Source organism: Muscardinus avellanarius (genome assembly GCF_963383645.1).
Source record: "Muscardinus avellanarius genome assembly, chromosome: 7".
NCBI classification, from domain to species: Eukaryota; Metazoa; Chordata; class Mammalia; order Rodentia; family Gliridae; genus Muscardinus; species Muscardinus avellanarius.
In genome coordinates, this window is record NC_137793.1 from 57497972 (window position 1) to 57510650 (window position 12679).

General features: G+C 40.5%; 1 protein-coding gene across 1 annotated transcript in view; it reads left to right on the forward strand.

Moving 5' to 3' along the window:
• SMYD3 (SET and MYND domain containing 3) overlaps positions 1–12679 on the forward strand; it is a gene marked incomplete at both ends in the record, with an annotated part of 658176 nt that overhangs the window by 148576 nt on the left and 496921 nt on the right. Inside the window, one exon of the mRNA XM_080699053.1 lies at positions 6116–6179. Coding sequence (XP_080555179.1) covers positions 6116–6179 — 64 coding nt within the window. The remainder of the gene's footprint in view (positions 1–6115; positions 6180–12679) is intronic.

Consider the following 12679-nt stretch of genomic DNA (forward strand, 5'->3'; position numbering starts at 1 on the left):
GTGTAAGGGATAACAATATTGATTTCATTTTTTATATTGTCATTATTTATATTTACATTATTATTAATAAGAATATCATTTGTAACAAATATTATCTAGAAGGAAATGTGATTTAATAAAGTATAACTTACATTATGTTTAAACAAATTATGTATTTATGTTTGTTGTCCAAATATTTGAATAAGTTGGAATTAAAGTTGATCTATTTCTCTTTCTCTCTGAACCCTTAGTTCAAAAACAAGTTAGGAGCCAGGCATGGTGGTGCACGCTTGTAATCTCAGCACTTGGGAGGCTGAGACAGGAGGATTGCACCGGTTTGAATCCAGCCTCAGTTACTTAATGAGGCTCTCAGCAAGTTAGTGAGACCCTGTTTCCAAAAAGAATATAAAATAGGTCTGGGAGGATAGCCCAGAGGTAGAAAAGCCCCTGGGTTCCACCCCCATAACCACACACACACACACACACACACACACACACACACACACACAAAACAAGTAAGGATTAAGTAAATACATCTTTCTTTTTTTATAACCTTAATGTTTGATCATGGAAGTTAAGTAATAATCTTGTAATAAAGAACTGGAAAGTGGGGAAAAAGGAAAAAAATCTCCCTTTTCAATTCATAGCACTATGGAAAAAATTCAAGATTTTGTTTATTTTTATTTCTTTTTTCCCCCAGTATTGGATGTGGAACCCAGGGGCATTCTACCTCTGAGTGACACCCCCTGCCCTGTTTTTTTATTCTTCATTTTTGAAACAGGGTCTCACTGAGTTGCGGATGACCTCACTAAGTAGCTGAGGCTGTTCGCGAACCACGATCCTCTGGTCTCAGCCTCCTGAATGATGGGATTTCAAGCGTGCACCACCATGCTCAGCTTTTTATTTCTTTTTTACTTTGACAAACTTAATTTTAGAAAGTGTGTATTCTATAAAAAATCTTTTCAACACTTTAGGTAGCTTTTATCATTATTGTTTTTAACATTAATTCAACTTTAGAGGCACTGGAACATGCTCACTGCCTGGAGCTGCAGAGTGCTCTGAGGCAGTGGGGTGGACGCACAGCACCCCTGGAATGGCATTTGCACATTTCTACTCGAGTGCGCATTGAGCTCAATTCAAAATTTGAGAAAAAATGGAATTTTCTTCTTATACATTTTTAACTTTTTGGTGCACTATCATTTTTTTGTGTGTGGTTCTGGGGAGTGAACCCAGGGAAATTCTACCTCTGAGCTACATTCCCAGCTCTTCCTTTTTATTATTACTATTATTATAATTATAATTATCATTATTATGAAACAGGGTCTTACTAGGTTGATGGAGTCTCACTACTTTCAGAGGCCGTCCTGAAGCCTGCAATCCTCCTGTCTCAGCCTCCCAAGTACTGGGATTACAAGCATGCACCACCATGCTCAGCGCCACGTACAAAAAGTTCTTTGTGTCCAAACCAATGTGGTTACTATCTGGTAATAAAAATGGAAGATCCCTTTACTCCTTCCTTCTTTTCTATTTCTTCCTTTTACTACTGAGCTATTCCCCAGTTCTTGCTAAGTTGCTGAGACTGGCCTCAAACTTGCAGTTTTCCCATTTTAGCCTTCCACGTACTGGGATTACAGGCTTTAGAACTATGCTCAGCTTCGATGGTATTTATTCTTAGAGCTTGCTCATCAAAGCATTAAAAATTCCTCATGTGTTTTCTTTCTGCCCCATAGAGGATCTTATGTCTCAATTGTGTGAAAAATATTTATAAGAAATCTATTCAGAGAATTATCTTTAAAATAGTTTTATGGCGCTGGGCGTGGTGGCGCACGCTTGTAATCCCCGCGCTTGGGAGGCAGAGACAGGAGGATCACGCAGGTTCGAAGCCAGCCGCGCGCGCTGGCTTAGGAGACCCTGTTTCCAAATAAAAATGTAAAAATAGGTCTGGGAGTGTAGCCCGGAGATAGAAGGGCTTCCAGGAACCCCAGTACCACCAAAAAAAAAAAAAAAGTTTTAAGGCATGAGGTACTAAATCATACATTCCCAAGCAACATTCTTTCTTTCTCTAGCAGTTGTAATCGCAGGTTTTATCTAATGTACTGTAGTCACTTTTCTCCCATCAGATTTCTTCCTGAAGATCAAACTGGTCAATCACAAACCAAATTTCAGTTCATAAAATATTCATTTTTAAAAGGGCCCTGGGCAGGGCCTTACACCTGAAATCGGAAAGTACGCATTCTGGCACCTTTTCTGACTGTACAGGGCCATGTTTCATCTGGATGAGGGGCTTGAGGGCAGGAGGGTTGCGGAACTGCTCATAGAGCCACAGCCTGCACCTGTGCCCAGAGGTTCAGGTGAGCCAGTTGTCCTCGTGCAGATGCTCATGAAGAGTGGAAGAGCCAGGTACACAGAGACTTCTAGAGGGCCGGGGCTCATTACTAACAGCCTGTAGAGTAAGGCTGCTGTACACAAATGTGTTACAGAGGACCTGTTTTCTCTACAGGGAGTTTAAAGTTTATCCTGCAGGTGCCAGGGATAGAGATTTGATAGTCACTAGGATTTCTTTGTTTTCTCTATCCATTCCAGGAAGCTTCTTTTTCTCCACCTGGTAACTGACCGTGTTGTTTTAATGTAGGGATGCTTGTTCTCTGGCACTCAAGCAATGAGATGGCTCTTTCAGTAACGTCCCCAGAGTTGAGATTTGAGGGAGTCAGTTAATGCCCTTTGATTTCTGAGACATTGAGTCTCCTGATACCTGTATTTAGCTTCTTGATTTCCATACTGGAAAAGCAATGTTGTTCAGTTTTTATTTACTTCCTACATTTTAGCAGTTTAGGCTGTTGGAAAAAGTAATTATGGCTACACCCATACTTGGAAGAAAAAACTTAGTTTACATGAACCACTAGGTCTAGGATACCGAGTATCCTAAGAATGTTTACACTGTTCTTAATGTAATCAGAATTTGTATGAGCAACTAATAGAGGTTTCCTTTTTGTTTTATTTATTTTTTGTACTAGGGATTGAACCCATGGGTATTCTACCTCTGAGCTACACCCCCAGCCCTATTTTACTTTTTATTTTGTAGCAGGGTCTTGCTAAGGTACTCAGGGTCTCACTGAATTGATGAGGCGGTCCCCTTGTCCCAACCTCCCAAGTACTGGGATTATAGGTGTGTGCTAGTGTGTCCGGCTTATTTTTTTTAAATTTCCCTCCCTACCTTCCTCTCTTTTTTCTTGTATGTTTCCATAAGTGTCTGGTGGCTGTTTCTACCCCCTCTTTTCTCTCTCACTGTTGCCCATGTGTTTTCTCAGCATGAGCCTTGCCAGGGTGCAAGGGCCCCGAACCTCACCCCAAGAGAAGAAAAGCAGGGACTGTCCAAAGGCACAGGGGCTGGTCTAACGGGCCACACGGGACTTACTTCTTATACTCAGTTGACCTCTTTTCTTTCTTTCTTTTTCTTTTTATTCTTTGAAACTTGAGACTTTAGACTTATTATGCTAAGAAACCCTGAACATCTAAATAACTTGTGTTAGGGAATTTCTGTCATGCAGCAAATGGCAATTAAATTATTCAGTAACTCTGCATCACTTGTTTAGTTTTCCAAAAATTTCGGGTGTGGTTGTGCATGCCTGTAATCCTGGTACTTGGGAGGCTGAGACAGCATCATCACAGGTTTGAATTCTCAGCCTTAGCAACATAACAAGATTCTCAGCAACCTAGCAAGACCCTATTTCAAAACAAATAATAAAAACAGCTGGAGTGTAGCTCAGAGATGGAATGCCTCTGGGTTCAGTCTCTAGTACGGGGAGGGGGTGTATATTAGAAAGCGGGGTGTGCTAGCACATGCCTGTAGTCCTAGTACCCAGGAGGTTGAGATATAAGGAATGCAGCCTAAGCAGTTTAGCCAGCCCTCAGCAACTTAGTGAGACTCTGTCTCAAAATAAAAAAAATAAAATAAACAAGAGCTGGGGGTATAGACCAGAGGTAGACTGTCCGGGTATTCAAACCCCAGTACCAAAGTAAGATAAAATGGGCTGGGAGTATTGCTTGGAGGTGGAAGCCCCTGGGTTCAGTCCTCAGCACCAAAGAAGGAGGGAGGGAGGTGTCTAATGTAATGTATATAGGTTCTAATTTTCTGTAGCATTCCCTTCCTTTCAGAATCACCTGCCACATTTACTTTATTAGTCACTTTGTACTATAATATTTATTTCTGATTTCTTGAAAACATGTTGAAGAGAGGCTGAGACAGGAGGATCAAAGGTTCGAGGCCACCCTCAGCAACCAAGTAGACCCTGTTTCAAAATAAAAAATAAAGTAGGGCTAGGGGTATATCTTGGAGATAGAATGCCTCTGAGTTGAATCTCTAACACCCCATGCACACAAATGCTAAGGCTCACCACATAGGACTGCCTGGAGCTCAGCATGGTTGCCAGCTGTGCAGAATGTCTGCACAGCCCCTGGGGCCTCAGTCAGTGGGAAGGAAGAGACCTTCTTTTTTGCTGGTGACATGTTAATTATTCTCTAACTTTTAGTGCTCCAGGCCACCTTGAAAGTATCCATGGTCTTCTATGTGTTACTATTAATGTTGTCAGGTTTATTTTTTATTTTATAATTCAAGTTTTTTTGTTTTGTTTTGTTTTGTTTTTGGTGGTACTGGGGTTCCTGGAAACCCTTCTACCTCTGGGCTACACTCCCAGACCTATTTTTTATATTTTCATTTGGAAACAGGGTCTCTTAAGCCAGTAAGGTTGGCTTTGAACCTGCGCAATCCTGTCTCCGCCTCCCAAGCGTGGGGATTACAAGCGTGTCCCACCACGCCCAGCTATAATCCAGGTTTTTAAAACTGTACACCTTTTTGTTCCTCAGGTGATATGAGGGAGATGACTTTGAAGTATATCAGATCAGCATATCTAAAGCAGTAATAGAATTTAATTGAATTTTAAAATCATTTCCCAGAAGTACAATTAAAATATATAATAACTTAAAACAAGATTTTTTATATTTGGTGGGTATAGAATACAGGTTGAGCATCCCTTGTTCCAAACTTCACAGTGCTCTAAAGTTTGAAACTCTTTGAGTGTTGACTTGTTGCCACAGGTGGAAACTTTCACACCTGTGCACGGGAGGTGGCTACAGAGGAATCCAAGCGCACTAAGGACGCCGCAGCATGCCATCAACTTGGGCTGTGTGAAGGGGTGTCTGTGAAGCATAAGTGAATTCTGTTTTTTGGGAATGGGCTCTCTCCCCAGTATGTCTCATTACATATATGGAGATACTGAAGAATCCTCCACACCTAAAATTCAAAACAGTACTGGTCCCATGCATCTTAGATAGGGGATAATCAACCTTATTTTCAAGTAACTAGTATATTGGATTTTGAATTTATTCACTTTAATTTTTTTTTATTGGTGCATTGTAGTCATACATCTTAAGGGGCTACAAGATGGTAGAGGAATACATGCACACATCACTCATTTAGTCCCACTCCACTCCCCCTCCTCCCCCCCTCCCCCTTCTCATGTCTGCCTTAGTGATTGATATGTTTGTAAATGTACATCAGGTACATTAGGGATTATCTCTATGAAGTGAAGTTTTTTTTGTCTAAATGAGATTCACTGTGTTTTACTTAAACTGATGTTAAAAAAGAAAATGGTGGTTATGGTTGTACAGAAATACAAATTTAATTATTCTACCGAACTGGGTGCTTAAAATGGTAAATTTTATGTGATGTAGATGAGTCTACAATTTAAGACATGGAAAGTGCAAGAGGACGTCCATCAATGTGAAGATATAAATCTTAAAGGATCACACATTTGGAGCGAGCAGAATGTGTTAGCTCTGATATGTTGATTTATGGCTCAGTACAGTGGTGCACGCCTATAACCTTCGCACTTGGGAGGCTGAGGCAGCAGGATTGCAGGTTAGAGGCTAGCCTCAGCAACTTAGCAAGACCTGTTTAAAAATAAAAAACTAAAAGGGCTGGAGGGTATCGATCAGAGGTAGAATTCCCCTGAGTTCAATCCCAGTACCAACAAAAATGTGTTGATTTATGTTTTTTTTTAACGTATGTATGTATGTATGTATGTATGTATGTTACTCATTTCCTGATGTGGAATTAATTTTTATTTATTATTAACAGGAAAGAAAAGTTGATGCGCTGTTCTCAATGCCGAGTTGCCAAGTACTGCAGCACTAAGTGCCAGGTAGGACTTTCCACATTCTATCAGTGAGCCTGCAGACTTAGCTTGCAAGTTCATACCATTGTACCCGCTTGTTTCTGCCCGCCCCCCAGTGCACTGTAATAAGACATCATAGTGAGGTTCATAGTTTGGGATTTTTAGCTTAGGGTGCTCAACCTGTATATAGTTAGGCATTTTTCACAGATCTGCTTTCACCTCTGCTCAGTGAAAGCAAATGTTTACTCTCTGTCTTTGTCCTCAGTCCCATTTTCCAGAGATAACCAGTGTTCATTTTCTTCTGGTACTTTATAGCATTTTCTTGTGCAAACACTTCTGCATAATTTTGCCCTATCTTTAAAAAAGATATAGAGTACTTTGGCACAAATTCTTGTACCTTGTTTTTCTTCTTAACTTGGCAGTTTGCATGGAGCAGCATTTGACCGTCCCATGTGCTCTACTGCGTGGCTGAACCGCAGCCCCTACCTCCCCACTCGCGGACGCTTACATTTTTCCAATGTATGGCATTGTTGTTAATATCTTTCTCTTGAACATTTTTGCACACTTCTGCAAATTAATTCTAGGATAAGTTCTTCCTAGCTGTACTGGTTAGTGAAAGGCTGTATGCATTTTGAATTTTTAAAGACTGCCAAACTGCCTTCCAAGAATTGTTAAGTTAATTTATAATAAATACCATTGTTCATACCTTTGAAATTCTTCAAAGCATGTATAATTAACACTCAACATGACCTTTTCTTCCAACCTTACAATTAATCATTTAATAAGAAATGTAATTATGCTCTAATGAGTTATATCGCATTAAAAAGTTCAATTAGAAATTTTGCGTCTGTGGCATAAAACTTGCCTCATGCTTTATCGATCCTTCCTGTTTCTTAAGTCTGCTGTCCGTTTTTGTATGCGTGGGTGAGTACAAGCGCACCCACCTAGAGATCCTTCTCTCCTTCTGTTAAATCTAGGCCATGCTTATCTGAGGGGATTTTTGCTATCTCACTTTCTCCTTTGAAATTAATTATTATTCTTTTGCACTGCTGGGATCAGATCCAGGGCCTGGTGCGTGCTAGGCAAGTGCTCTATCATTGAACTTCACCCCCAGACCCTATCAAAGTGATTTCATGGAAACAGAAATCAAATGTATAAAGTATCAGGGGCTCCAGGTCCTAATGCTCATTCTGCCATTTGCTGGTTAAATTATCTCAGGGACAACAAACTCTCTGGGCCTTGATTTCAGAATCTGTGCTCATAAGAGCTAGCGTTTATTAGATACCTACTGTGTGCTTTTGATTCCGTTTAATTTTATTTAATCTTAGGCGAATTAGGTGCTAAGACTATGATTATTTTACCAGCAAAGAAACCGAGGGCAGAAGGGCAAGGAACTTGCCAAGCATCCCGTCACCCATGGCTCTGGAGTTTGGAGAATGAACCCCAGTGGCCTGATTCTGGATTTTCAATTTATCTTCTAAACTTGTTTAAGATGTCTCTGTGTGTGTGTGTGTGTGTGTGTGTGTGTGTGTGTGTGTGTGTGTGTGTGTTGCTAGGGATTGAACCCAGCGACATTCCTAAGTTAATGCATGCTGCCCTCCAACTTGTGACCTCCTTGTCTCTCCCTCCCAAGTACAAGCTTTAAAGGTGTGTGCCACCACATCTGACTAGTTTTCCATTTTCTGTTACATTCTGTTTTCCCCCCTGGATTTTAATTTTGTTGTTGATAAAGCAGAACGAACATGGACCAAAACTGCTAAAAATTGAAATAAAAAATTTTAGCATTTCTCCTAATAAATATAAGGTAGGAAATGTTTAAAAAGCTATTTGGCTATTTTTACCTCATTTTGTATATCAAATATTCTGTCAAAGAAGCATCCTGGATTTATGTACAATCACTAGAAACAGCAATAATAAAAAGAATAAATAAATAGGAAAATAAAAGAAAGAAATGCATGCTATTGCACAGTCCAGTTCCAGAAACGCCTGCTTCACAGTGTTTCTTCAGCTATTCATGAGAAATAAGAGCCTGTTTCGAAGAAAATATAGTGAACTGACAAATTACCATTTATTTGACACAAATCTGTGAGGTAAACTTCTTGCTAATCTCTGTGGTCTAAACATTTACTGTTATTTCCCCCCATTTTTATGAATATTTTTCTCCAGTGCTACTTTCTGCTTTATTGTACACACCAGGAGCAGCAAAAGGTCACTATCTGATTAGAGCACGTGGCAGGAGCTGAGTGGGGGTGTCGTTTTGATTCATTATAGTGGGTATATTTTTGCTACTTGTATTAGCTCTTTACTGTCACATCGATAATAATGTCATCGTCAGATATATTGTGGAAGGTGTGGGAACATAGCTAGTAGGGTGAAATATGTAACCCCGGGTGGAGAATGTGCTCGTGTGTGCCTGTGTAGGGTGGGTGTTTTTGTATGCGTGTAGGGTGGGAGTCAAAGGCTGGCCAGGGCATATGCATTTAAACATCTGTTTTTATCTCAACTGTGAGATACAGCCGAATGTTATACTTATTATGGAAAGCAATATGAAATTGAACTGGCAACCGGAACTACAGACAGCAGTCTACACCAGGCAGAAAAGCAAGTGGTAATAGGCAGTGTGAATTTGAAGTGGGGGTTCTTTTCTTTTTTGGGGACTAGAGATTGAATCTGGAGTATTCTATCACTGAACTATACCCTCAGCCCTTTTCATTCTTTATTTCATTTTTCTATAGTTTCCTTCCCCTACTGTGATTTTAGAGGTAATCTGTGTTTATTTTTTTAGTGGAGAGCACATCCAACTGTTAACTCCATGCTTCACACGTCTGTCTGTCTGTCTGTCTGTCTGTAGCTGTGTATAGCACTGCCTTTCTGACTACCCTCACCTGTGCACAGTAGGGCTTGCCTGTCTGTCTACCTGTAGCTGTGTTCAGCACTGTCTTCCTGGCTACGGGTGGCACTGTCTGTCTGTCTACTTGTAGCTGTGTTCAGGACTGCCTGTCTGTCTGTCACTGTGTGTGGCACTATCTGCCTGTCTGTCTACTTGTAGCTGTGTATAGCCCTGCCTGCCTGCCTGTCTGCCTGTAGCTGAGTACAGCACTGCCTGGCTGCCTATCTATTGCTGTGTAGGGCACTGCTTGTCTGTGGCTGTGTGTAGCACCGTCTGTCTGTCTGCCTGCCTGTAGCTGGGTCCAGCACTGCCTGCCTGCCTGTCTGTCTGTCTGTAGCTGTGGACAGCTCGGCTTCCAGTGCTGACAAAGCGAGCTGTTGTCAGGGCTCTGCATTCCTTTCCACGCCTTGCTCCTCAGGTAATTCCTTAGATGGCACCCTCCTACTTCCATTTTGACGTAATGAGAGAATCATAGATGATTGTGGGATCCAAGGGGGGAACAGGCTACACTTTATTGCAAAAAAAACACACCATAAAAAATGGCAGCAGTATTGATGGCAGGTAAACAAATTTCAGGCAAATTCGCCGATTATGATTTCATCTCTTCTGAATTTAATTTGACTCATAATATGTACATTTCTAATAGAGTTAATTACTGAGGAAAATATGCAACTAGATTCTGCATTAAATTACAGTTTATATTCTTTTAAAAAGCACTGTATTAGCAGAGAGAGGTTCTATTTAATGTTGATAATTATAGTCCTCTTTAAACATGTGAGTCATATTTTGAGGTTTACATTTTATGCTTAGTTTGTAGAATAATTTTGATTTCATTCATTTTTCATGAGTAGAAAATTAATTCCACAGTAGTATTTAAAGGGGTGACTTAATAAGCTGTTTTCTGGAATAACATATCCCTGAATGGTGATATGAAGACAGCTAGCCTGTGTTTAATCTCGTGGAGCTCTCTAAGCCAGGCCTTAGGCCGATAAACTATGTGTGGAGTCTTCTCAATCCATTTTGACAGCCTCTGGCTTCTAGTGGTTCCTTTAGACCATTACCCTTCAAAGTCATTCTCGTTAGCCAGATGCCGTGACATACACCTGTAATCCCAGTATTTGGGAGGCCGAGACAGGAGGATCCCTAGTTTGAGATCAGACTAGGCAATTTAGTAGAACTTGTTTCAAAATAAAAAAGCTCATGGTGTAGCTTGGTGGTAGAGCGCCCCTGGGCTCAATTCCCAGTACAGCATGCTCAAAAGTAACGATTCATATAGCTGTAGTTATATTGACCATATTTGTTACTGTTTTCTTTTTGTCATCCTTGTTCTTCATTTCTCTTTCTGTCTTTCATTATTTTTCTGCCTCTTATGGTTTTAATTAAACATCTTATTTTATGCAAGTCTTTTTTCTCCTTTACTAACATATCAGTTATACCTCTTTTTCACTTTTTTAATGTTGTCCTAGAATTTGCAGCATATATCTTTCACAGATTACTGTACTTTCTAGCAATGTTTGACTGTGTCATCAATACTTGACAGTAACTTCAGCTCCCTTCTCCCATCTTAGGTATTGTTGCTGTGCATTTCCTGATACTTAAGAATGCATAACGAGCCAGGCGTGGTGGCGCACGCTTGTAATCCCCGCGGGAGGCTGAAATAGGAGGATCTCATAGGTTGAAAGCCAGCCTCAGCAACTTAGTGAGACCCTGTTTCCAATAAAATACAAAATAGGTCTGGGAGTACAGTCCGGAGGTAGAAAGCCCCTGGGTTCCACCCCCAGTACCATAAAAAAAATTCATAATGAAATACACTAGTGCACACTTTTTACTTATTCTCCCTTTATGCTCCTCCCTCCTCCTTTAGAAAAAAAACTGGTGGTACTAGAAATTGAACCTAGGGGCATTCTACCTTAGGCTACTTTTAATTTTTCAAAATAAAAAAAACGAGGGCATATTTTCATCATATAATTGATACCTTGTAGAACTTACATAGTAAAAGATAAGTCTCTCTTTATCACTCTAGCCTCCTTCCCCTGCTCCTGTTTTTTTTTTTTTTTTCCCTCAGTACTGGGGATGGAACCCAGGGGCATTCTACCTCTGAGCTATATATATATTCAGTCCTATTTTTTATTCTTTATTTTGAAACAAGTTCCCACTAAGTTGCAGAGGACCTCACTAAATCACTGAGGCTCTCAGCAAACCCATGATCCTTCTGTCTCAGCCTCCCAAGTACTGGTATTACAAGTGTGCGCCACCAGGCTTGGTCCCTGCTCCTGTTTTTAAAATGTAATCTTTGGGTTTATTTTGGAATGGAGGGTACACACTCAACTGTAATTCCTTGCTGTATATACAATCTTTCTGTTTATGTACAGCTGTCTACAGATGTCTCCAGTCCTTTTTTGTGTGTGTGGGACTGGGGTTCCTGGAAGCCCTTCTACCTCCTGGCTACACTCCCAACCTATTTTATATCTTTTATTTGGAAACAGGGTCTCTTAAGCCAGAGAGGCTGGCTTTGAACCTGCGTGATCCTCCTGTCTCCACCTCCCAAGCCTGGGGATTACAAGAGTGTGCCACCACGGCTGGCTGATGCTTTTTATTGAGGTATTCTCAAGGGCTGAAATTCTTCCTTCATGACCCTGTTGAGTTTTCCAATAATACCATCAAAGACATCCTTTCTGTTCTGTTTTTGATCTGGTGGTAATTTCTGGATCATGTTAACCATAATTGTTTTAAACTCCTAATCTAGTAATTTCACTGTCCCTGAGTCTGGGATGCTTGCTCTTTTAAAAAAAAAATTTTTTTTTGCCTTGCAATTTTTTTTTAAATGGTAGCCAGATATGATACACTGGATAAAAGGCTCTGGTGTGAATAACTCTTTAGTAACTTTATGGTAATGTGTAGGGCCAGGGATGAGAAGGAAATGTATTTTTGTAGGTCTCAGGTTTTTGGCGAGCCTGTTCCTTTAGATTGTGAGGTTTATAAGTGCTAGAGTTGGCTACTTTGAATAAATTCAGAGGACCCTGGGCTATAGGGATGATCGTAGTTGTCTAGGGCCTGGCCCTAGGATGATTAAGGAAGAAGATGACTTCATTTATTGGGTAGTGTTGGCTCAGTGGATGTGGTGGCACACACCTGTAATCCTAGTACTTGGGTGACTGAGATAGGCTGGTTCAAGGCCAGCCTCAGGAATTTAGCGAGACCCGTGGTGACTTACAGAGACCTTTTTTTCAAAATAAAAAATAATGCCGGGTGTGGTGGCGCACTTGGGAGGCTGAGATAGGAGATCGTGGTTCGTGGACAGCCTCAGCTACTACTTAGTGAGGCTCTTTGCAACTCAGTGAGACCCTGTTTCAAAATAAAGAATAAAAAACAGGGCTGGGGTGGGGTAGCTTGGAGGTAGAATGCCCCTGGGTTCCATCTCCAGTACCACAAAAAAATAATAGTAATAAATAAAATGGGCTAGGAATGTAGTTTGGAGGTAGGATGTCCCTGGGTTTAATTCCCAGTACTCTCCTTCAAAAATAATTTAAAATGGGTATATTTTATTATAATGTGGATTTTTATCAATAAATTATTTTTTCAATAAATTTTTAAGAAAATATTGATCACTGCAGAGCCACTAAGTAGGTATTGATTG